General features: G+C 37.7%; 1 protein-coding gene across 1 annotated transcript in view; it reads right to left on the bottom strand.

Moving 5' to 3' along the window:
* The window catches only part of Zip48C (Zinc/iron regulated transporter-related protein 48C), a 41,677-nt gene that overhangs the window by 5,579 nt on the left and 12,064 nt on the right, over positions 1-24,034 (bottom strand). The window contains exons 5-6 of the mRNA XM_053750360.2: positions 10,351-10,449; positions 2,104-2,262 (exon numbers count right to left, since the gene is read on the bottom strand). Of these exons, the coding sequence (XP_053606335.1) occupies positions 2,104-2,262; positions 10,351-10,449 (258 nt within the window). The remainder of the gene's footprint in view (positions 1-2,103; positions 2,263-10,350; positions 10,450-24,034) is intronic.

Here is a 24,034-nt window from a genome sequence, read left to right as displayed (position 1 = left end):
TTAAAGAAATTGTAAAACAAGCAGTAATTGCACAAAGCTTTTCAAAATTGGCGAAGTACAGACAATTTCATAAGTTGTAGTGACAGAAGTATGAAGTATTTGCTAGGTCATCAGTAGCTCAAAAGCCTTGACTTTTGCTTGGTCATCATAGCAATGGGGGGTATAGCTTCTCGTGTCCGGGGTGGGTGACAGACGGCACGCCGCTATTTCTGGCGGGGTATTTGCGTCGCGTCGCGCGCCGCAACGCGCCTTCACTTCTCGTGCCACTTGCACCACCAATACCTATTGTCTCTCGCATGCTATTTATGCTAACTGTGCATTTTAATATCATATTCTGATTGTGTAAATACTATATGCTTGAGAAAACCAAGTCTTAGCAATTAATACTTGTTTTGTCAAATAAAAATAAGTGTAAAGCAATAAACAATGTAGTAATTATATGTTACCGGCTAAATAGCACCGGCTAAATACCGGCATAAACTAGTTTTGCCTAGGCCAAACTAATTCTTCCTACATGCGATAGGATAAACTGGTTTAGCCTAGGCTATACTAGTTCATCCTAACGCATGTAGCAAAAATGAGTTTATCCTAGGCCAAACTAGTTTCTCCTGATAGAAATAAACACTCAGCTTAAACAAGAATGACCTAGTCTAAATTAAGTTAGCCTAGTCCAACAAGCTTAATTAAAAAGTATTTTATTAAATTTACCTATTTATTTTGTCTTTCTAGTTATTTTACATATAAGGTTCAGACTAGGCCATGCCAGTTTATCCTGAGAGTGTTTATTTCTATTAGGATAACCTAGTTTGGCCCAGGCTAAACCGGTTTAGCCTAGGCTATACTAGTTTATCCTATCGCATGTAGGAAGAATTAGTTTAGCTTAGGCAAAACTAGTTTATCCTGGAATCGGGTTTGGCCGGTAACAATATGTTTAAGTAACAAGTTACTGACATAAATGTCAACCTATATTCATTAATCGCTTTAGACTAGTTTTTCTTTGAGTGCACGTATACAGCAATGTGAGCCAAGTCTGTAACGGTCGTGTTTGTGACTGTGTCAAGCAGGAAATATGATTTTTTATGATTAGTGCAATCTTGTAGTAGTTTTATTTGCCTTTTGATTTTATCGCAATCAATATTAGGAAAGTGATGATCGATAGAAATCGACAAAACGTGATGCTGGCGTAGTTGGCTATTGCAATGGTCAATATATGAATCAGTGCTTTAAATCTTATACGAAATTAGACAAAATTATAACTTTTAAAATAACTTTCTTAGTCTTACTAATTCGCAGTTAAAAAAACCAATAATAGTGGCATTCTAATAAAAGTGTCCACAACGATTAGCTGCAAACCCACGGGAATCGAAACTAAATCACCTTTACATTTCGATGCGCCCCTTAATGTGAACAATCAGCTAATAAAAGTACTTAGACTGGTATAGACCCGTCCGGAAGGCAACCGGGCCGGTCTTGGACAATGTATTTGCTGGACAATACAACTCGTCGTTGCCAAGGGGAAGTGTGTGCGTTTCCTTCGCTCCCACCGTAACGAGCCTCTAGCTATTGACATTTGAGTAACACATGTCATATCCAAATCTGTCGAAAGATTGACATGAATCAGAACAATCTAGCGCGACCCTTGTCAATTCGATTTTCAGCCACGAAACTAAATAGCTCTGTGACAGCCAAATGCTTTATTTGTCCAGATAGCTACTTAAAAGATTTTGATCTACATCCACGGAAAGGTTTATCAATAAGGAACATTTTGAGATGTGCAATAAAGGCGTCGTTATCGGAACGACATCAAAGGACGGCGAGGGCCACGGCACACGAGGGTCATAACAAAGCCGAACTCGTCCTTGCGATCTTTTTAGATCAATCCCAAGGCCAGACTCTTGTTCCACTTAGTGAGGGGAAAATAAGACATTCTGTTCGCTCTATTCAGAAATCTTGACCTACAGTCGTCGATAACTTGCTAACTTGCCAAATTATTTTAAGTTTTAATTCTTAGCTTGTTATGAAAGTTAAATATTAGTAGGATTATATACATTGAAAATGGAAGCATGTCTGTGGTGTAAGTTTAGTCACAAAATTATGACTTACGAAGCGTTTGCCTCTGGTATGATGTCGTCAGTGACCACGTAGATCATGGCGCCGGCTGCGAAAGCCAGAGCGTATGGAAGAGCTGGTTCTGCCAACCCTACTGCCACGGCGCCCAGCACCCCAAATACGGGTTCCACCATGCCGGACAACTGGCCGTACCTGTCAACAAATTAGTTCTCAGTAAGGCATTAATACATTAAAATATTCTAAATTTAACAGTGATGTCTTTAGCTTGTCCAGTAGGACCAGCCCTGCATAAGAAAATATACCAACGTGACGATAATACTGTTAAGATATTTATGAGTTTAACAAAACCGTACTTAACGAATCATACCACAAGGTTAATTCGATACTCAAAATGTACTTTTTAAAAGGGCTAGCGTCCAAAATGCCGATCACGAACAACTCTCGGTGTGTTGTTAATTTTCACGTGTTCGGGCGGCAGGGTTGCGGCGTACGGTGCGATGCCGAAAGAGGCCGCTAACGAATTGTTTTGGTGAAAGTGCGGGCCGGTGCCGCGACCACATTCCGAGGAACTGGTCGAGGAGTTGCCGCTGTGGGAAACGCCGCCAGGGCCACCCCACACGACGTAACCCAGAGTTGTCCGCGCCGGCCATCATCTTGATCCTGTTATCTCAACAAGGGTCACTACAATAGAGCATACAACTTTAGTTGTACTTGGTAAATTATACCAGAGAGGCCACTGAATAATCTATTTATTTGAAAGGTTATGATTATAAATATCACACAGATAAAAGGTAACAGCTTATGTAAAACAATCTGTGTCAGTGTTGCCTAAATATTGATGATTACATTTTCTATTTCCTTATCACGTTTGTTAATAGGGGCTGTTCCATAAGGGTCGCCACAATCCAATGTGTAAAAATACTTTTCAACGATATTAGTTGAAGTGCACCCATCGAATAATGATTTGCTGACCATAAAGAAAGGGTATTGAATCTATGTTAGAATAATTTTCCTAAAGTAACATGGAACCTAGCTATATCCTTACATATTATAAAAAAACCTTGTAGCATCTTGTCTGTCTGTAACGCGACTCAAAACTACTGAACAGATTTTTTTACGGTTTTCGCACATAGATAGACATCCGAGCGAAGCTGGGACAGGCCGCTATTGTCATATCATTTAACTCTCTGATTAGCTATTAGCTATTTCTGGATTTACTTTCTCTTTTGCTTCATGTCTCCTCCTATCTTGTCTTTTATTTTTATGTGTATATATTACGGCTAAAGTTCGAAATGCGAATTAACCGGCGAGATCTAGAACATAATTTTTTGACATACGTTCGTCAAAACAACGGTTTTGGCAATGTCAAAGTTGAGAATAGCACGGTATAGAAAAAAGGATATTTAGGGAGAAGCATTCATGTCAGTAATAAAAAAACCAATGCTCGCCATTTCTTCAACACCTAAGTCCTAGGTATAGCCATCGAAGATCGACTGCATGTAGGTCTAGCCGAAATGATGAAGGCTAAACCTAGGTCTAGCCGGATATAAGTAGGCTACACCTAGGTCTTACCAGCTGAGACCGGGTGCACCTAGGTCTTACCAGCTGAGACCGGGTGAACCTAGGTCAGGTCTGGCTAAACCTAGGTGTAGCCGCACTTCGGGGTTTAGCCGTAACGTTTATTTAACGCATTGCTATATTTTACAATGGTTGCCTGGAGGAAGAAATTGCTAACAGCGATAAGGATGCCTTTTGCGCAATTTATCTAAATAACCCTTAGCTTTGTGTGTGTGATACATTTTGTACTTATAAATACTATTTAACTCGTGCAATAAAATATTATCAATATGTATAGATCAATGTGAAAATCTGAAAGGGTGATTAATTCAGCACAAGATACAGTTTTGGATTGTGATAGGAATCTAGGCGGAATATACAAAGGAACGGGTTTAGTAAATCTGGTAAAGGGCGCGGGGCGCGGGCGGGCGGCCGTGCGGTGGCGGCTTGTTTGCGACGTGATGTTATGTTATCGCATGCATTATTCAGCGGGTGGCGAAAGCGGCAATTTGCGACAATATCCACTGCTTCGGAGAATACGACTGTTGAGCCGCCGCCGACCCGTAAAACAGGATGCCCGTCACTCAATAACTACGTCAAATTTAAATAAAAGTTTACACGTACTCGTACTTTTAATACATTTGTTTGTTTAATCTATGGAATTCTTGTATTCAAGTTAATGTACATACATTCATCCTTCATATTTCTATTTTGAAATAGCAGACATTAAATACCATCACGTACATCTGAGCGTTTCCTTGTTTCTTTATTACTTGTATGCACTTGAACCTGACTTTATTCTATAGACTTTATTCTTATATCTAAGAAGTATAAAAACGTTTTGTGTAGGAATGTTCACAAGTTATTTGTATCAAGTTGATATAAATCTACTAGTACGTATATGACCTTTTATGTATATGTAATGAGCGAATAGCCACCTATCTGATTTTATTGGTTGATGTAGGAAGGAAGGTGGTGTATGTCGGAGATTAGGCGTGGCAATAACGACGCAATATGCGCACGGCAAACCGGCCGCGATTGCGCACAACAGCGCCATCAAGGCTGGCAGCGCCTTCCGCGACCGCTTCTTCATGGTTTCGACCGCCTGCGACGGCGGCAGCTGCGGCGGCGACGTCGTTCTCTCAATTTAATTATTTAACTCTGAAGGCCGATCGCCCGAGGCGGGTAGCGGGCGGTGCGCTGCGACTGGTCCGACGGGTGCGGTCCGGAAGAACGCGTAGACAGCGCGCCGCCGTCCGCTCGCTGCGCATATCACCAGACTCAACGGCACCGCAACGACACATCGTACACGCAACACTCAAATTTCGAAATAGACGACTTTCTCGGGCCCAGTTAGCAATCATTATCTCTGACCGCATACCGTCGACGCAGACGTAGCGGCCCCTGAGAGGCGAAAACGCACGAGGCCGCGCGGCTCCTCGCTGCCACATTGACCATAAACCAAAAACCGTTTTACTCGAGGCAGTATTTGCACATCAAAAGTAAATAATGGCGATAGATACACTACCATGACTTAAATCGGTTGAACATAATAGCCAATGATGGGCGCCAGCAGCGACTTTATATGGACAGGATAACTTTTGGTACAAAGTACTAGTCTATGTGTATCAGTATATAGCATAAAAGATTTGATTGAATAAGTCATATAATGACTTAGGTTTCTATGGTGTTTCAGCGTGATGTACCTATCCGTCACTGTGAGTCATGAACGCATACGATGAGAATCGTTAACTAGACACATTGTCTAGTACCAATGGATCACGGCAGAGGACTTGATCTGATTATGTCATATAGCAGAACAAAAAATATATGTAGACTATACGATTCAGTAAAAAGCAATACTTTATTAACTATGGTAACCGACTACACAACATGACGTTTTAGGGTTGGATATTTTACATTTGGTTACCTTAACCTTTGAGATGTATTCACTATATCTGTTAAAGACCTCCTATCGACGTCGATAGATCGTTATGTTTGCACAACACCGATTACAAAACGTTTTACATTTTATTTGCAATTCAATCTTTCGAGGATAGATTTGTAACGTCTTAACAGCTTCCATCACAGACAGCGAATCGCTTATAACATAGCAAAAGTGCGAAATTAATTGAAAGTAGTGAACACTTAAAACATTGGAATGTGGATCGTACCATCGTATATTCGCATTTATGAGAAGGTTGCAAATGTTTTCCCTAGGGGGCGCGAGGGGCGCGGGGCACGCGACGAGAGTCGGCGAGGGCATTTCTTGCCCGGGCTGCATTCCTCGCTCCTTGCATTCCGCACTGCAGACCTACTATTACACGTTGGTTTCGATCTCTGTTATAATACAACTTTTCCAACAGGACTAGATACGGTACAGTTAATTTAAACCTCATGTATATTTGTTCACTTTCCGAAATGATCAAATTTTAAATAAATCTTAATTATCTTATCTCTTCTCATATTATTCTTATTTCTTTGTGCACAATGCACGAAGAAATAAACTTCGTTTTGCATTGTATACAATAACTTCAACTGCAAATTCATTAATAAATTCTAGCTTAGAAAGTATTGCAAGGAAAGATTTAGTCACCGAAGTGATCGCATCGAGATTCGTTCTCGAGGTGAAAATACTTTTAATGCTGAGTTATGCTGATTTCTGATAAAATTAAGCTCAAAGACAAATCAAACAAAAGAGATCACACACATGAGAATCAAAATCGAAATCCTTACCCTCGATAAATACAAGAAGAAAGAGTAATAAAGGTATTAGGTTCATAGTCTTTCTTTAGGCTTTAATAAAACTAGTTCTTCGCCGCGAACGTAGACCTCGCGAATACAATACATTTTGATGAGATTTTACAAAATTTTTATATATTTATCATAAAAAGGATTCCATATAGGCGTTGCATATTCAAGCTGTGATCGAACTAGTGATCTATACAAAGTCAAATAAGTAGACATTCGTTTAAAATTACGAGCCGCTCTCATGACGAAACCATACATTTTATAAGCTTTGTTAGCTACAGTAGTGACATGGACGTCGAAATGCAATTTTGAATCAAGAAATATACCTAGGTCTTTAACTGAACTTACTTTTTTCAAAGTTGTATTATTTAAGACATATTTAAAATTAAAGACATTTCTATTTTTGGTAAAAGTAATAGCGTGACATTTAGGAAGACTTAGATGTAATTTGTTCTGTGTATAGTAAAAAGATAACCTATGTAGATCTTCCTGTAATAGCTCACAGTCTTTTGTTCTTGAACATGCTCGGAATACCTTAAGATCATCGGCATATAGCAATATTTCTGAATATTTAAAGCAGCTGTTAATGTCGTTGATAAAAATAATAAAAAGCAGTGGTCCTAATATGGAGCCTTGTGGGACTCCTGAGGTTGCCACAATAGGCTTAGACTCATAGGCGTTTATCACAACTGTCTGCATTTAGAGCCGTTTATCGCATCTGTTCGAGATGTAAGAAGAGAACCAGCGCAGTAAGTTACCGCGAATCCCGTTGTATGTTATTTTAGACATCAACAATTTATTATATTATATACATATATAATCAACAATAGGGCCAGAGTACGCACGTAAAGATTTTCGGTAGCGCTTTTTTTCTGATTACTTTATAAGTGTTCATTGATATGGCTGAAAACTTTATTTTGAAATAAATATATGCATATAGCAATCTCTGAAAATGTAGAGGTACATTATCCAAGATTGCTATAGGCCATATTTTATCAAAGTTCCCACGGGAGCGAAACCCCGGGCAACATCTAGTACATACTTACTATACATACATACATAAAATGTATTTTTTCCCCAAGTAGAATGTTAGACCTCGCTCGCTTCGCTCGCTCGGTCAAATATACAATTTCAGCTGTTACATGTGCTTTTTTACCGATAAACGACTTCTGATCAATTAACCAGAGTATGGTAAAGAATTTCTGCTGAAACCGTGATCATAGTTAAGTGTATGTCACAATAATAGATGACGGAAACTACTACTACTATTACTTCAATACCACTTTTATTTATTCGACAACTCTAATACAATTGTGGTTATGGCGATTTTGGAACTGGCGATTTCTACTGAATCCCTGCTCAGATCGATCATTAATAAAATTTTCTTTTTACAACTTCTCTACGCCTAGCGCTTGGGTAGGTTTGAATTTGGAACCTCTATGGTCATAATAAAATGATTAAAAATTGAAAGGAATCTACGAATTTTCAAGTTCCACATCCTATAATTTTATCGTTTACTTACAGCGTGGGGTGGCGAGGTCATCGCTCGAGCATTCCGCCCTGCCCGACCAGGATACCCACCCAAGCGCATTCTTGCCGTTGCTCCGCACACGTTGAAACAGAACTAACAACAAAATACGTTGTAAACACGGACGCGGCCTGACTAATAACAATTTTAATATATGCTAATTGAAGATCTGTAATAATTATATTATCTTTTATCAACTTTAGGCTATCTTGAACAAAATGAAATTATATATTAGCACGCGACTTCGTTCGCATGACCGAAGAATTTTTGGTTAAAATCAAAATGAATACAGAAATTTAAAAAAATATTTATATACTATATTGGGGATCCTTCCTTCGGGAGCCAATATAAAAACATCCTGAAGAAAGCTACATAAAGTTGGTCATAAGACTAAAAACATTTGTTAAGGCGTCATTTCTATATTTTGTATAGTTCAGCTGGACTATTATAACCCTTCTTCAGGTGTTCCAGATCTTCGAATTTTATACTTCAACGGGAAATACTCTGATAAGTATTTTTTTTAAGTTTTATTAAGGCGGAACAACTTTTATTAAGGCCTCATTACAATATTTTCCATAGTTTAGCTGGACCATCATGGCTCTACATCTGGTGTTCCAGTTTTCAAAATCATTACACTCTATATGTTGCCTAGGCTTAATAGGCTATATAACAAAAAAGTTTCATTCTAATTCGTCCAGTAGTTCCGGAGATTAGCGTGTACAGACAAACAGATATTGTTTTCTATAATTTATTTATTTCTAGATTCTATTATTCTATCTCCTAATTTTATTTTCATGTAAATATATTCAATTCACAGATTTTTTTTATTATTTTATTATATGTATTGATTATTTTGATACTATCATCGGAATGAAATTAGTATCAAAATAATTGATATGATGCTATTTCCCGTAATTGAATATATTTGCAGGACACTGACAAATTTCATAAAACTCTAGCAGTGGTTACAGTTACAGTGGTTGAAAATGCAGAGTAGATATATAAAACACATCCATTTAGGCACAATAATCTTCGTAGTTCGAGGGCTCAGGGCGCTCCGCGTGAGCCACGCGGCGGCGCCAGCAGTTCCGAGAACATCAAGGAATGCGCCTATTTACAACTTTTACCTATTTCGTAAAGTTTACAATGCATGCACGCACGTACGGCAGATGCAACCTTTTGCTTAAACATTCCATTAGCAATTTGAACCTTTCAAATGACGACGGGTAGATAATCTCCTGTGAGTGTACATGCACATTAAGAGTTATATTACTGGAGTTGGTTAATTACAAGTGGTCATTATGAATACAAATGAGCCACACAAAAATTGTAGAGAAGATATTTATAGATAATATCTATCATATATCTGAACATATGTGTAGATCTACAATAAAAAAGGAGCATGACGTGTGCATATACAATAGCTAAATGAATGAGGTCAGCTGGCTGCATTGGCAATCAGTCTAAGTGGTTTATGTTTCTGTTATACATACATGGAATACATTAGCAAAGTCACCACATCAGAAAAATAAGGTTTTAATTGACATGAACGAGAGTGAAGTAGATTGTAGGTGCTGCTATCTAACCGACGAGGCTCTTCCGTAGCTACAATGGACATTATATGTATAAGTCTCTTGCGCAGCTACAGTGAATACGGTTAAATGAGAATGGACTTTGACTTTATTAAATTTTGGTTTTTATTTATCACGTATACATATGTATTCTCCAGCAATCTCTTAATATTTTTTGTTGCGGCTATAGTCGTTAAATGAATTAGCCTCAACAAGAATGGGGTCGGGCAGTCTGGCTGTGTTGGCATCCAGCCTAACGACGGTACACATTCTCAGCCATCCGCTAGCGACTCGGCAACACAGCTAGCACCACATTGCAATAATTTTAAGTCAAACAAATAAAGTATACAATGAATCAGATAAACGACGACGATTTGTCCGCGCACATAATGCACGAAATTCGTAGCGCTATTTTGAATCACGTAATTTTACATATTGTTAAAACTGAAATACGGTGCTGCCGATTAAAGCTATAAATATATTACTACACAGATTTATATATTAAAACCAATATAATCATATTTATATAAATTATATATTATAACTAGCTGTTCCCGCCGCAGATAAAACATACCGTAACATTCTTAACCTTACACTGAACATCCAATCAAAATCGATTTTGATTGGATTTTGGTCTAATTGGATTTTGGAAACTGCATCGAAATCTGTTTGTATTTTTTTTTTGTTTTTAACAGACAGACAGACAAAGATTCTAAAAAAGGGTTGAGTAATGAAAACGGGTTATTTATGCGCAGTTAAAAAAAAATTACAGACGGACACTTCAATATTATTTATTTATATGGATGCATGGATAGAAGTGACATTTAATTTTAAGCATATTTAGAAAATGATGAAAACTTGGATGAAACTTACCAAAATGCTCTCCAGACTGAGAAACCAGCGGCTTGCAACGGTAAACTGACGGCCAGACCTTCTGGGAAGTTCTGGATACCTATACCCAACGCCAAGGTCCTGTGAACAAACATTTTCCTTAGGAATGGCTACTAATGATGAAAACTCATACGGAGTTCGTTGGTATTAGGGCTCTGAACCGTTAAGCATTTTTCGCTATGGTCGGTCACGGAATGAGTCAGTGGGTAACCAAAAAGATATTGTCTCAAGCTGCACTGTCTTTCGAAAGGCACTATCCCGATGGTCATTTGCAGTCGTTAAAAATCATAGTTTGGGCTATGCATGGCCCTGATTCATCTATAAGAAAGGCTATGGCCTCAGCAGTGGGAATATTAAATTGGCTAATGACGATGATAGCCAAATGCAACAAAACGTCTAATACTAATAAGTTCTCATATTGATGCATCTGAGTTTCTATCTCCAACGGCTTAGATTGCAAAGCGCCAATGAATCTCAAAACGTGATTGATGACAATAATAAGTCACAAGAAAACAGTAAACGGGAAATAGAAATCTATGGGGAAATTTACGTCCAGCAATAGAGTAACAATTCTACTAAGCATGTGTATTATTGTGTTGTGAACAATAATGTAAAATGGTACATTTTATATGTTAATAGTGACAGCGAACCAGTGATTTGATTTCTATATTCAACTAGCTTTTGCCTGCGGCTTCGCCCGCGTGAAAATTAGCTCCTTACCACATTATTTTCTTATTAGCGATCCGGCTTTGCATGGATGAAAGTTATGTATTGTTGTAAAGCATTCCTATATATTTATTATTCCCAAGAAATGTTCCATCCCAGTGTATGCTATATTGTTGAGCGTTCGATGATGTACTTAATTGAAACAAAGTTGAGATGATTATATTTATTCGAGATAAACACATTCATAATATGTCTTAACCATACAGCGCAGTGGTGTTGAGATTTAAAAGCTTAACTGATACGGAAATCGGAGAGGCAGAGAGCAACTTTAATTTATACTTTGGTGATAACGGACTTTAAATCCTGGTTAAAAGTCATTGGCCAGAATTAGCATTGCGCTCGAGTGCCTCTGGGCGAGCGCCCACATCTCATTTCTATAGTGTTATGCTCTTTGCGACATTGCCTTAATTGATAGAGCACAGTCAAATATAATACAGATTCGATAAAAATAGTTCCGATATATACAATGCGATGACTGCACGTCAAAAATTAACAGCGCACGGTTTGGTATCAAAAACTTTGCCATTTCAGTTTAACTATATAACCTTTTCTTTTTATATATTTGATTTGAATAGTTTTAAAATAAGGGTTATGTTTATAAGTACACTGAATATCGTCAAAGTTCCCTAGTGCTTCTGTTGTCAGGATAAGATCAGTCATCTAGTGTCTAAGTAGATATTAAAATAGCTGCATGAAATGTAGATCAAATACAGCAACGATGAAAAACCACGAGATGTGGCATCGCATTCCTCGCGAGGACCCCCCCCCCCCCCTCCCACCTGCCACCCTTGCCCGCGAGCCGCTCTAGGAATGCGTCTAACTGTACAGCCTCCATCACCGTTAAACTCAACTGTTCCCGCAACTAAAGGTTACCGCCGCCATGTATTACGTAACACCATAATAATGCACTATTGACATATATAACACACAGTTTCCTAGTATTCCTTAATGTATAATGTGATTGCGAATAGTTTAGTTTTTGTAATTGGGTTTAGTTGTAGTAATTGGGATTATACTACAGTGGCGCTATAGCGTGATTACTGTTTTAATTAATAAAACTTTAGATTTTCATTAATAATAATTTACCCATATCGACACCAAAATGTTAAATAAGTGATAAATTTGAGCGTATTTTCCTCAAAGCGTACATTCAAGTGGCAACCAAATTACACGAGCCGCAAGTACAAATAGCGACTTAAACGGAAGGTCCGGGAATTCCTGTTAAAATGGTTAACTTAATAAACATGCACGCGGCGGCGCAGCCTTTGAGCTTGGTGAAAGCAGCCCATGCGCGCGCGTCGCCCGCTTGATCTTTTGTGATTGAGAAAATTCAGGCACCCCTTTCAAAATTGCCGTGCTTGTATGTTTCTTTAGAAAATGAAATAACTAACACACATTATATGCTTTAGTTAAGTCTAGATTTGCGGAAATTCGTGAACATTGTCCCATAAGCGACAAACTTGTCAGTGGTTTTTTTCCGCATAATTGCCAATTACTTCATTCGTACCATTAAGTGCTCACTTTTTCTTGAATCATTGTTATGAAAAGGAGAGGGAAATAAATATTGGTATTATTTCGTGGAGTGACTTTTTAATAACATTCATGGAGTAGTTTCACCGTTAATCGTCTCCATTCCACACACTAACAGATAAAGAAATCAATCGTTGTAGTTCAATCGTTGACCAGTTTTTAGCTTTCTATACAGGAAAAAAGTAATTGATGTGTTCATAACTTATTTGAAGGGCTACACATTGATAAAAAAAACATATGTGTAGTAATCGTTTTGATAATGTCAAATGCTTTCAAAATGCAATAATGACAAAATTAAAATCACAATTTTTTGGGCTTGATTTTGATGACAAATGTGACGGAAGTCATGACAAATATTTTCACTTCAGACCAATATACACATACAGATAATGAATTTTGGTATAGTATATGTTAAAAATATTTTCTAAAAAACAGAAACTATATTAATTTCGGAATATATGAATGCAATAAACATGAGTGTATACAAATTGGTGTTAAAATAAAAAGCTGGAGGCTCCACTCCATTTCGACTTAATATACCTCAATCTAACATCCAATCAAATCGCCATTAAATTTGCTAACCACGCCCATTTGAGGTAGAATATCGAACTGTCACCTCAAGGAATAACAAAGATATTTGATCTGACGACCAAAAATATAAACTTTCTAAAGTCATTTTAAAGATTTCAAATTTATTCAACAGCAGCGACGCCCTCACGGACTGGATAAGTTTGCTTCCCTGTGAGGCGCCTTCAGTTCACATGGATCTAAAAATAATATAGAAATCGCAGTTTTTCAAAACTGCTTACTTTCTGAAACCAAATTTCGTGTTCGTTCCGTGTTCGTTATCTTAAACTCTCAAACTTAGGTGAGGGCATTGTCGCCGCTGTTTAATAAAAATGATTTGATCGAGCCTTTTCAAAATTGATTTGATCGCCGCCAGATCTATTTGCTTCTGAAGGTGTATATATTCAGAGCGAATCAAAATGTACTTTTTATAAATGTATAACGTGTTAATTTAAAAAATGGAGATTTTCTTAAGTGGGTTAAACTTGTGGCTATAAAATTAGGCAACCATGTTCCTTAACTCCTATATCCGTGTTTCTGTCAAATTGCAATGACGTTAGTTTGCTCCGGGAGCTTGTGACCTATTAGTGTTATGAACAAAGCGTTCCTCTTGTGGTCAAAGACGTATAAAATATTGTATTCTTGGTAGATGTTCGCTCGAATATATTTTCAATAGCTATAACATGCCCACAGCTGGGCAAAAGCCACCCCTCTCTCTTTCCACGTGTTCCTTTCTTTGGCCTTCTCCATCTAATGTCTGTAAATGCCCTAAGCTCATCCGACCATCTAGTCCTAGGTTTCTATACCCGTCAGTTGGAATCCAGGTTGTAAAAATGTGGGCCCATCTCTTAGGCTGCATACGGCAAACGTGACCCGCCCAGTTCTACTTTAGCCTAGCCGCCGCTTCTCCTATATCTGACAGTTGATCTGTGATGATCTGTGATGGAATGCAGTATAGTGTTTCGAACTCGATCAGTTAATTTCACACCTAATATGCTGCGCTTCATGGCTCTCTGGCATACCTTCAGCTTGAACCGCTGCTCTTGAGTTAGTGACCATGATTGGGCGCCATAGGTTAGGGCGGGCAAGATGCACACGTCAACAAGTTTCTTGTTGAGACACGTTGGAAGATTGCCCTTTAGCAGTTCCTTCATCGACCATCGACCAACTCCTCCACGCATTTTCAACTCTGTGGTCGATTTCTTTATCTTGCTGATCGATGAACGAGACTACTTGACCCAGGTTTGTGTACTCGTTGACATATTGCATGTCTTGCCCATCTACCATTACCCTATGTTTAACGCCTTTGGTCATGAGCTTAGTTTTCGACTGGTTCATTTTCAGTCCCACTTGAAGGCTCGCCATGCTCAGGTTTTCGTTTGAATATAACCGCAATAATTTTTTTAGACGTAAACTTTAATAGAAAAGGTTTAGATGTGGCTGACGACGCCAAAATGAGGTCTAGTATATATTTTCTCCATAGTCGTTTTATTTGTCGTAATTTGAATTTATATGGCATAATGTTCGGCATGTTGATCTTAAAGGGACTTTAAGAATTACGTCAAAATTTTGACGTCAGTTTTGACCGCCGTTAGTCTGCCGGTCAAACGAAGTATGGTAATATCAGTATATAATCCCTCTTGAGATCAACATGCCAAACATTATTGCTAAGCTATATTATGATTAGAAAGTAATATATTTTTTTAAATCAATAAAAATTGTCAGTCAGTCACGACGGACGACGTCCCTCTTCTTTTAATAAATTTACGCCTAATAAAATTGATGTTCGATCACATAGGCTCTTTCTGGGGACACTTCCCGGACTATGAGGAAAATTCACGGAGCGTTGTGCAGCGCGTCGAGCGTGTAAAATCAACGCATTAGTCCGACCAATCAATGCTTTAGACGAGCCTAATGAGTGAGGATATGTCAAACTCAAGTCGAGTAAAGATTTAAGAATACGGGTAAGCCTACATATTTTAGCATGCTACCTATCAAATAATTATAAAATGACAAGTAAAACTCAATGGTTTGCGTCAATAACAAAAGGGCGTGAGTGGCTGGGCGGGCGGAAGCTCCCTACGCGAATAAAGTGGGCGGGCGAGCTTTCACGGTTCCTCGTAGCGTGTATCTCGTATGCCGCGTTTATATTTTTTATTTGATAAGACAATCGATTGTTTGTAGTTAAAAATTTGTTAAACTGTAACAATGATTAAAAAGGACAAAGATTTAGTTTGTTTTGGTACCGTCTTTTCAATACAAATGAGTTAGGCGACTAAAGTCTAAAAAGAAAAATGACTAAGTATTCGATGCTTTGAAAGGAGATTTATTATTTCAACGGATCTTGTCAACTATTTGATCAATGGACAACCCAATTTGAAGTTATATTATTGCTAACAAATGTACGATTCATGTTTGTTTAGTGTGAAGTGACGATGTCGAATTCACTTTAAAAGGCAATTAAACTACATTGGTGAACCAGTATTTTTGTTTTGTAATAAATATATAAGGAAAACGTTTAATAATAAAGCCGTATAGTTCTTACTTTTATTTTTAGTACATATTAGCGTTGTTGCAAACATGTTGCAAAGCATGAAATCAGATTGTTGACACGACTTACTTCATAACTATTGAAATTTTATAAGTGAACGGAGTAACACTGACTCCGGATACATCCGAATTCCAATTACATCACAGACGAGTCCATTTCACTTTCCGACCTACCCGGAAGTGAATTCCTCAGCACGAGTATACGTCGAGCCGAAATTTCAGTGGTAAGCTAAATGCGACCATGTGCAGCGGCGGCGTAGAGGCGGCGACCAAGTGCGCTGCAGAAACTCTCCGACGACGCAGGCACAAAACGCCGAAGCGGATGTGAACGTTCCAGAAGACCAAACAAAAAGCGACCTAGTAAATTCAACGTTAAAGTGTATAATGTAACATCGACATAAGCGATAGTCGCGAAAGTAGTGGCAACTTTCACGGCACGATGGGGGCGCAAGCGGCTGCGCGGGGCTCTGCCGACGACCCATTGACGACACCGTGACCTACATACCGGAGCTCCATTCATGCCGCGGCCTCGGCATGCGGTGCGCATGTGCAGGACTAAGCCCGCACAGTCGCCGATATTGCCTCGTCGGAATTTCCATTGGCCGCACTTGCACAACCTAGTGTCAACCATTGTCGCAATCAAACCTACGCGGCGGCGGGCCGAGGTCGCAATGAAACCCCGCGATATCGCTACACTTGTTCAATTAGAGAATCAATAGTATGAGCAGGCACAACATATTACTAGTTTGTAAAAAACAATATCCCATGTAAAGCGAAAAGCCTAACAAATAGTATCGTTCAATTGCTAAATTTGGATAAAACAATATGAGCAACTAATGTGTGAAACATTTGGTAAGCCAAGTGTCATCCAACAAAGGCCGAGTAAACAGCCTCATGTCTATGATCACTGCACTGGGGGATTAATCGTGAGAAACACATGTTACTCACACGATCTAATAATACTTGATACTTGATGTAATATTCACACCATCAGGCGGCTCGCGAAACTAAATGGTCGTTATGTAGTAGCGATTTGAAAAACTGTTATTAAATTGGGGTAGATTAACAAATGAACATACTCCACGTGGAATGCATTGACAGTTTACTACGAAGATTGATAAATAGGTATGACTTGATAAAACAAAAAAAGGTTTAACATCGAGAGTCGATATTGAACATTCTCGTCAGCAATGACTCAATTTTATTGAATTCAATAGACCATTTTTTTTAATTTTTGACATTTAGATAATCTTGGTTATTACCCAAACACAGCACTGTTTCGTAACACCTTCGATATTAGGTGTTACAAAACACCGTTAAATAGGTAGCGTAATGTTAGCGATTCCGTTGACTTCTTTGAGGTTTTTCCGCGTGGCCATTAGTTGGTACGGTATTTTAAATTGTAAAAAAAGTTAAATATGATATGATAGATAATACTTATAATAAAATACACGTAAATTAATAATCTTATACAAGTGCTCCCTAACTGCTATTTGCTGTTATATGCATCGACATCGTTTGCAGTATTGCAGTTGTCCTCAAAATGCCATCTTAAACTAAAAATATATTTGGCAGTTTAATAACAAGTTTTTGTTCAGAGATTATTCAAATCAAATGGATACAAATATAGCCCACAAGCCAATCTAGACTAGGCCATAGTAATAATATGTACCTGTATTTTTTTTGTCGTATTTGAGTTCCCTACTCTTTACTTCTTTAATAATGGGAACAGAGCATATCTAACTTTTTTAACCCAGTTAAGCTTACTTGTTACGTTTACATATTGATTAATTCAGGCGAGTGAAGTGTTGCTAGGCGAAAAACGTAATTGTATCGAGTATTTCCAAATCGAGTAAATCCTAAAAGTAGTAATAGAATATCGTGTCTTTGTGTCAAATGTGCGGTAGTAGATGTAGTAGCACTCGCCAGCTCTGGTGGTTACGTTAGGTACAGCATGCGGGGGCACCGGCGCGGTGTGGGGGGAGGGGACGCTGGCTGCCAGACAGCGAGGCTCCGCATGGGAGGCTAGCAGCAGCCTCTTGCATCGCCCGCAATCGCTGGCCCACCGACGCGGCGCGACACCAGTGCTCCACTTTGACTAAAATTGCTTATGAGGTAACGATTAAGCCACAATCGTTTAGAAATTTTACATTAATTTTAACTTTCATCAAAATGATGACATAATAGATAAAAGTAACATTTTTTGCTATGGAGCTTGCAGCTTGCAACTGATAACTTGTTACTGAAGGAAGTAAGTATTAATTGGATTTTGGTGGCTGTGGATATTGATTTATCTTAAATTTAATCTATGTCAACGGAATTGCCAAAAGGAATAAAATCAGAAAGTTAATTTATTTAAAGATATATTTTAAGAGACTTCACAAAAGTTAAAAATTCCAGATTAGAGCCCGCCATGAAATAAAAAAGTAAGAGGCTAGCAAAATCTATTAACCACCGCAACACCACCAACAAAACGCAGCGTTCAGCCTGATGAGCATTTTCTGTTGACGTACCTATAGGTAAATAAACATCTGATATGGAACTCATATGGGTCCAGCTATACCACAACATAAGGAAGTTAATGTTTGCCGTGGGCAACAGCTAGAATAAATGTATAAACTAATAAATTTAATGCGGTTATATTTTTGTTGAAACGTCAAAAATACTACAAACGTAGAAACTTAAGCTACAGACCAATAACTTCATAAATAAAATGAATTTTATGTTAATAATCAAAACAAAAATTACAAAGGTACATATATTCAAACACAATAAATAAGCCCACTTGAAGGTATGATACGAACGATTGGAATGCAATAACTATTGAATGAGAGAGCAATTAATAATCAACATTGGAAAGCGTAAAAGATTACACGAGAGCCGACGAATTCCTTAGTCGGACGCGCATTGGGCCGCGGTGACCGGCGACGGCGACCATCAATAGCAGGACATTAACCAACTTCACTTTACACAGATGAGAGACATCAATAACGACTAGCAGCCGATTGCCAAACAAAATTTATACCACATTCAGATCAATAACTGTAAAAAGGTATCATTAAAATGACTAATCAAACGATCAACATTCAAGAATCCAGTAAATGTTAATTATAAGTCGGAATTTATTGAAATTATTCGAAATAAAATTAAATCTCGTTGTGATATTTACTAGAAGTGAGGTTTCGGTTTGTGGGGAAGTGGAAGGCTTCCATGGACCGGTTCAAGTAAGTGGTCCGTCAACCTCAGCGGTGTGGTCCATACCAGAGCCGCAGTGCGCCGCTCGCTGCCCGACTACACCCAGCTCAACAATGTGGGCCCTTCACCCCGCATCAAAAACACCTACCTAACGACATGCCAATCAAATTGGAATTCGGCATTTCATCAATTCCTCTTGCCTTATATTATCGTATGTATTACGTATGAATGTCCAATGCGTGAGCTGTTTTTGTAATGAATTCATAGAAATTTTATTGACCTCCCTCTAAACAAAAAAGAGTTGGATTGAATTTTGAAATGTCAAATACATTTCAAAATTCAATCCAACTCTTTTTTGAGTACAGTCTATTTTCTAACCTAGTCTCGAATCTGTGAGAGTAGAAATAAGAAACTTTCTACACTGAATCGAAGAACAAAACAAGAAAGTAGAAGTAAGAAACGTTTATAGTGTATAAAAGAACAAAACTTTGTAATAGTTTTATAAAACTACTAGCTTTTGCCCGCGGCTTCGCACGCGTGAACTTCATTTCTTAAAAGGGATCGAAGTAAAATTTCAGTTATTCTTTAATAGCGTATTCTAAGATTGGTAAATTTATTACTATGATTCAAATTAGTATTTCTTGTCATCTTTAGTTCAATTCCCCGTTTTACACTACGATTTTCGCTACGTGTCTTGTTCTGAAACTGTCCTGTCCCGTATCCTGCAAATTGACCATGTCGTTTCCCGCTACGTGTCCCACTCGCGCTTCCCATAACGCGTGCCGAACATTTCATGGACCTCTTTTCAAAAATAATAAAGTTTCGCATAAATTTCCACCCCTACAACATTGCCCGAGAGACGCAATTTTCAAAATCGAATTGAAAGCATTGTTATTTTTTATCAACTACAAATTTAAATTAAAAAAATCATGTGTCTCTCACTTCAAAAATGACGAAGTTTCATACAAACTTGCAACCCCTATTTCACCCTTATAGAGATGTAATTTTAAAAATCGAATCAATGGATTATTATTTTTTACTAACTACAAATTTAAATAAAAAGTTTTATATGTCTCACTTCAAAAATGACAAAGTTTCATACAAACTGGCAATTCCTATTTCACCCCCTTAGGGATGGAATTTCGAAATATACTTTCTTTACAGTGGATGTCTCCACAGTCACAATCTACCTTCCTGCCAAATTTCATCTTCATGGGCTCAGTAGTTTTCGAGATTTCGTGATACGTGAGTGAGAGAGTTTTTCGCTTTTAATTTAAGAGAATTCGTTGTGAAGAATTGGAAGAATTGGTTAGAACAAAATTTTAAGAAAAATGAGAAACATCAAAATCATTTTTGGGAATTCGTGAGAAGAAATAAAGCGATAATGTAAAGAAACCCACATTGAACGAAATATTTTGAATATAGCCTGCTAAACCATTTTGCGTCAATTAGACCGAATTCTGTCTACTTACATGTTTTATTTAACTAAAGTGCAAATAAGGTTTGCGATTATTCACTTAAGATTCGCAATTTAGGTTTCCAATGGCAGGTAGGCGCCAAGCCTGCTCGAATGTGGGTGGTCCTAGGAACAGTATCTTATTTCGCTTCTGCGATGAAATGATTCCTAGGTAATGCATTGCTACAGTTGCAGTAGTCTGGTTGCATTAGCTGGTTGGCGAACGTTGGCAATAAACAGACAACTCAAATAATTTCGGAACATAAACTGTTCTTAAAATAATATGAGAAGATCTGCTGATTATATATATATATATATATATATATATATATATATATATATATATTTACTATATATATATATATATATATATATATATATATATAGTAAATAGTATGAGATGTACAAGAAAATAGGTGACAATGGTAGAATTAGCTCCATGGTGAAGTGCATCCAGTCGAGATCGGCGCCGCTCACGTCACGCGACCGCATTCCATGGCGCCTCCATTCATGTTGAGTGAGCGAGAAATCGCCACAAAACCTCTAGTAGGAACGAGAAAGGCGAACGTGCGCCGTTACCCTGTATGGGAATGCAATTCGTAAGCGCACGCGCACGGATTTGATGCCGGACTTTTGCGTTCCATCTCAAGCCGGTCACCCGCCTGTCCTCGTCCGAGTCGCGTGCCTGTTTTTCCAAACAGCATCTTATATTAAGTTAAATTTTAGTTCCGTCAAGAAACTATCTCACCTCTAATGAGGTCAGGTAGCTTTCAAGCATTGCTTCAAATAAGTTTTTAGAAAACCGTTAAAAAGCTGGTGGGCATGGTCCGAAAGTTTAAAGATTACTCTCTGCAGCAGCAACGCTTGCTTATGGCTAGAATACCAGAATACACGTGACATACCACACTAAACTGCCGGCCTAATTTACTAAACTACTACTACTACTCTAATAAAGCTAGGACTTGGATCTTTAAATGATGAGAACGTCGGATTATATTATTATAATATAATCCGCTTGGTTAAAAAGTAGGGGTAAACTAAAGAATTCTGCGATTTCTGATAGGTACATAGCTAAATTCTATGATGGAATTTATTGAAAAAAATGTTGGTAATGTCTCTAAAACACGACACATAAAGAATGCAACTTCGCAATAATTATTTAATGGTTCTTATTGAATGTTGCATCGAAAAGCATTAAACAATACAATAATTAATTCTTGTCCTTCCACTGAAAATTTTTACTCAACGATACTATATTGTACGAGTATAACATATAATACAAAGATCGAAGCGCAAGAGCATCCAAGACCCAGGTCAATCTGAAAAAGATCATTTTCCATGTTGACCTGACCTGTTAATTTCATATTAATAATGAGATGAAAAAAATCTGTATTGATTCTGGATGCTCTTAACCACTGAGTATTATCCAGGTAGTCAGAGGCGTAGGTTCATATCCCACTCGCTTCCAATTTTTTTTCCTTTTCATTATTTTAAAAATTAGCTTAAAAAACCTATGTGACATGTATATCAAATTCATTTAAAATTCATATTACATATCATCGAATTCATTTGATCATTACATCCTTACATATTATAAAACAAAGTCCTCTGCCGCGTCTGTCTGTCGGTTCGCGATAAACTCAAAAACTACTGGATGGATTTTCATGCGGTTTTCACCAACAGATAATGTGGTTCCTGAGGAAAGTTACGTGTATAATTTATTATGTTTTTAACCGAGCGAAGCAGGTCCATTTTCAAAAAGTATGAAATTATAAAAATAAATTTAACCATCATAAAAAACAAAAGTTTTTATAACAACTTCTATTAAGAAGTCATCACCATAAACGTAATATTTAATGTAGATGTCGTAGCTTTCTTAGCGAACATTTTAGCACGTTGTGACGTCACTTGTTCGTGTCATTGGAGCGTTTGGACGAGTCCAAAAATGTGTGATTTTATTTTTGTCATATCTTTGAAAGTATTGTCATTATCACGGTATTTTTTTCACTGGTGTTTCTAATGATATATGAGCCTTCGAATAGTCATCAAAATAAAAATTTGGCAACTAGCCTATTGCGATATAGTGCCTACTATCAAGTGATGCACTCCTGTTTGCATACTAGCGGCTGGCGATGGCGGGGCGGTGTAATGAGATCGATAGCCAGTTTCCTGTGAGAAACACAGGTTGTTTGTCGAGTGAGGTGGTAAGGTGCGTTACCGTTAACTCTATGTCTGGTCCGGCCCGCACGCATACGCATATCTAGTTTTCTTTTCACCATTTAAGTTCTGTCTTTGCCCCGGACTTCAGAAATGTTATTTTACTTTGCCAATCTGCGGTTAAATCGTAAAATTTTTGTCACTCGGCCTTTTCTGAACTCTGGGCGAAGTGTAAAATGATGATCGACAAAATTTAATAATTAATCTTTTTATAATAAAAATCTCTAACTGGGAAACTTGAGGGTAAATATTATTACGGACAATTATCGTGTATTTTAACCCATAAAAGACAATTGCCACGAAATATTCTATTATAATATGCCTTGTCCCCGTGGCCATTAAACGATTCTATATTATGTCTCACAAGTTATCACGTAATGTTACTGATAGAATAGCGTTGTGCTACATTTTATCATGTACACACCATATGAACTGAACATAGTAGCGACCGCGTTAGCTGTAAATTCTTTAAGTACTTTCTTATTACGAACTAAATGGAATGTGGTTAGGCACGACGCGACGTCCGAGTTTGTTATTAAAACAGGTTACAGCTTTGTCGACTAAGCAAGTCCAAGATGTAATGAAGTTTATAGGAATGTTGAAGTTACACTGTTCGGAACTTTCATCTTTAAAAAACTTAGAATTTTAGGAAGTCTGACGAAAAAGGTAAAGAACGGTTTGCAACATAATGCAATCAGAAGAATTTTATTGGACATAATTTGAGGATAATAATGAGATGGATATAGACAGAATAAAATTGAAGATGTAGCCGAGATGGTCCAGTGGCTAAGATACCTGTGTTAAAAAGGATGGAATACTATTCGTGTCACGTGTATTTCAATCTGACTAGTGTATTAGTTTTCATAGTTTCCATTTTCCACACATATACATATACTCTCACAATCGATTTTGATTTATCACTATGGTTATTCATCTCTGTATAACTCTGGTTCCTGTCTTTCTAATTCCTGTCACAAGAGAATGCACTTTTTACTGTGTAATGGGCAAATTAGTTCAATGTGACAATCTGGAGTCTAGCCAAAAAATGTCACAATAGTGAGAATAATGTAAACACAGTCGCATTCAAAAATAAGGCCGAATCGTCGGGACTATCTAGTCTCTTAGCCACGAATAGGGCGCGACGACACAACTGATTCGTGTTTCGAGTGTGATAATTTTGGAACTAGACAAATTAAATAAAAAGTTACGTTCCACGTTCCTACATTAACATTAATAGTCGTGATTCAGTTATGAAAGAAGATAGGAAGGTCACAAATTTTGTAAGCTGCCAATAAATTGTCACGAAAGAATTTGTCCGGGACTAAATTATTGAATTGAAAAGTTGCATGCTGAGATATTTACTATATACTAGTAATCGAACTGATTTATTGTTAAATCAGTTTCGAGTTGGTTTTGAGCTTGCTT

The sequence above is a fragment of the Plodia interpunctella genome, chromosome 10, assembly GCF_027563975.2.
Source record: "Plodia interpunctella isolate USDA-ARS_2022_Savannah chromosome 10, ilPloInte3.2, whole genome shotgun sequence".
Lineage (NCBI taxonomy): Eukaryota > Metazoa > Arthropoda > Insecta > Lepidoptera > Pyralidae > Plodia > Plodia interpunctella.
Note: the sequence above shows the minus strand (reverse complement) of the source record. Positions and strands in the feature narration are given on the sequence as shown.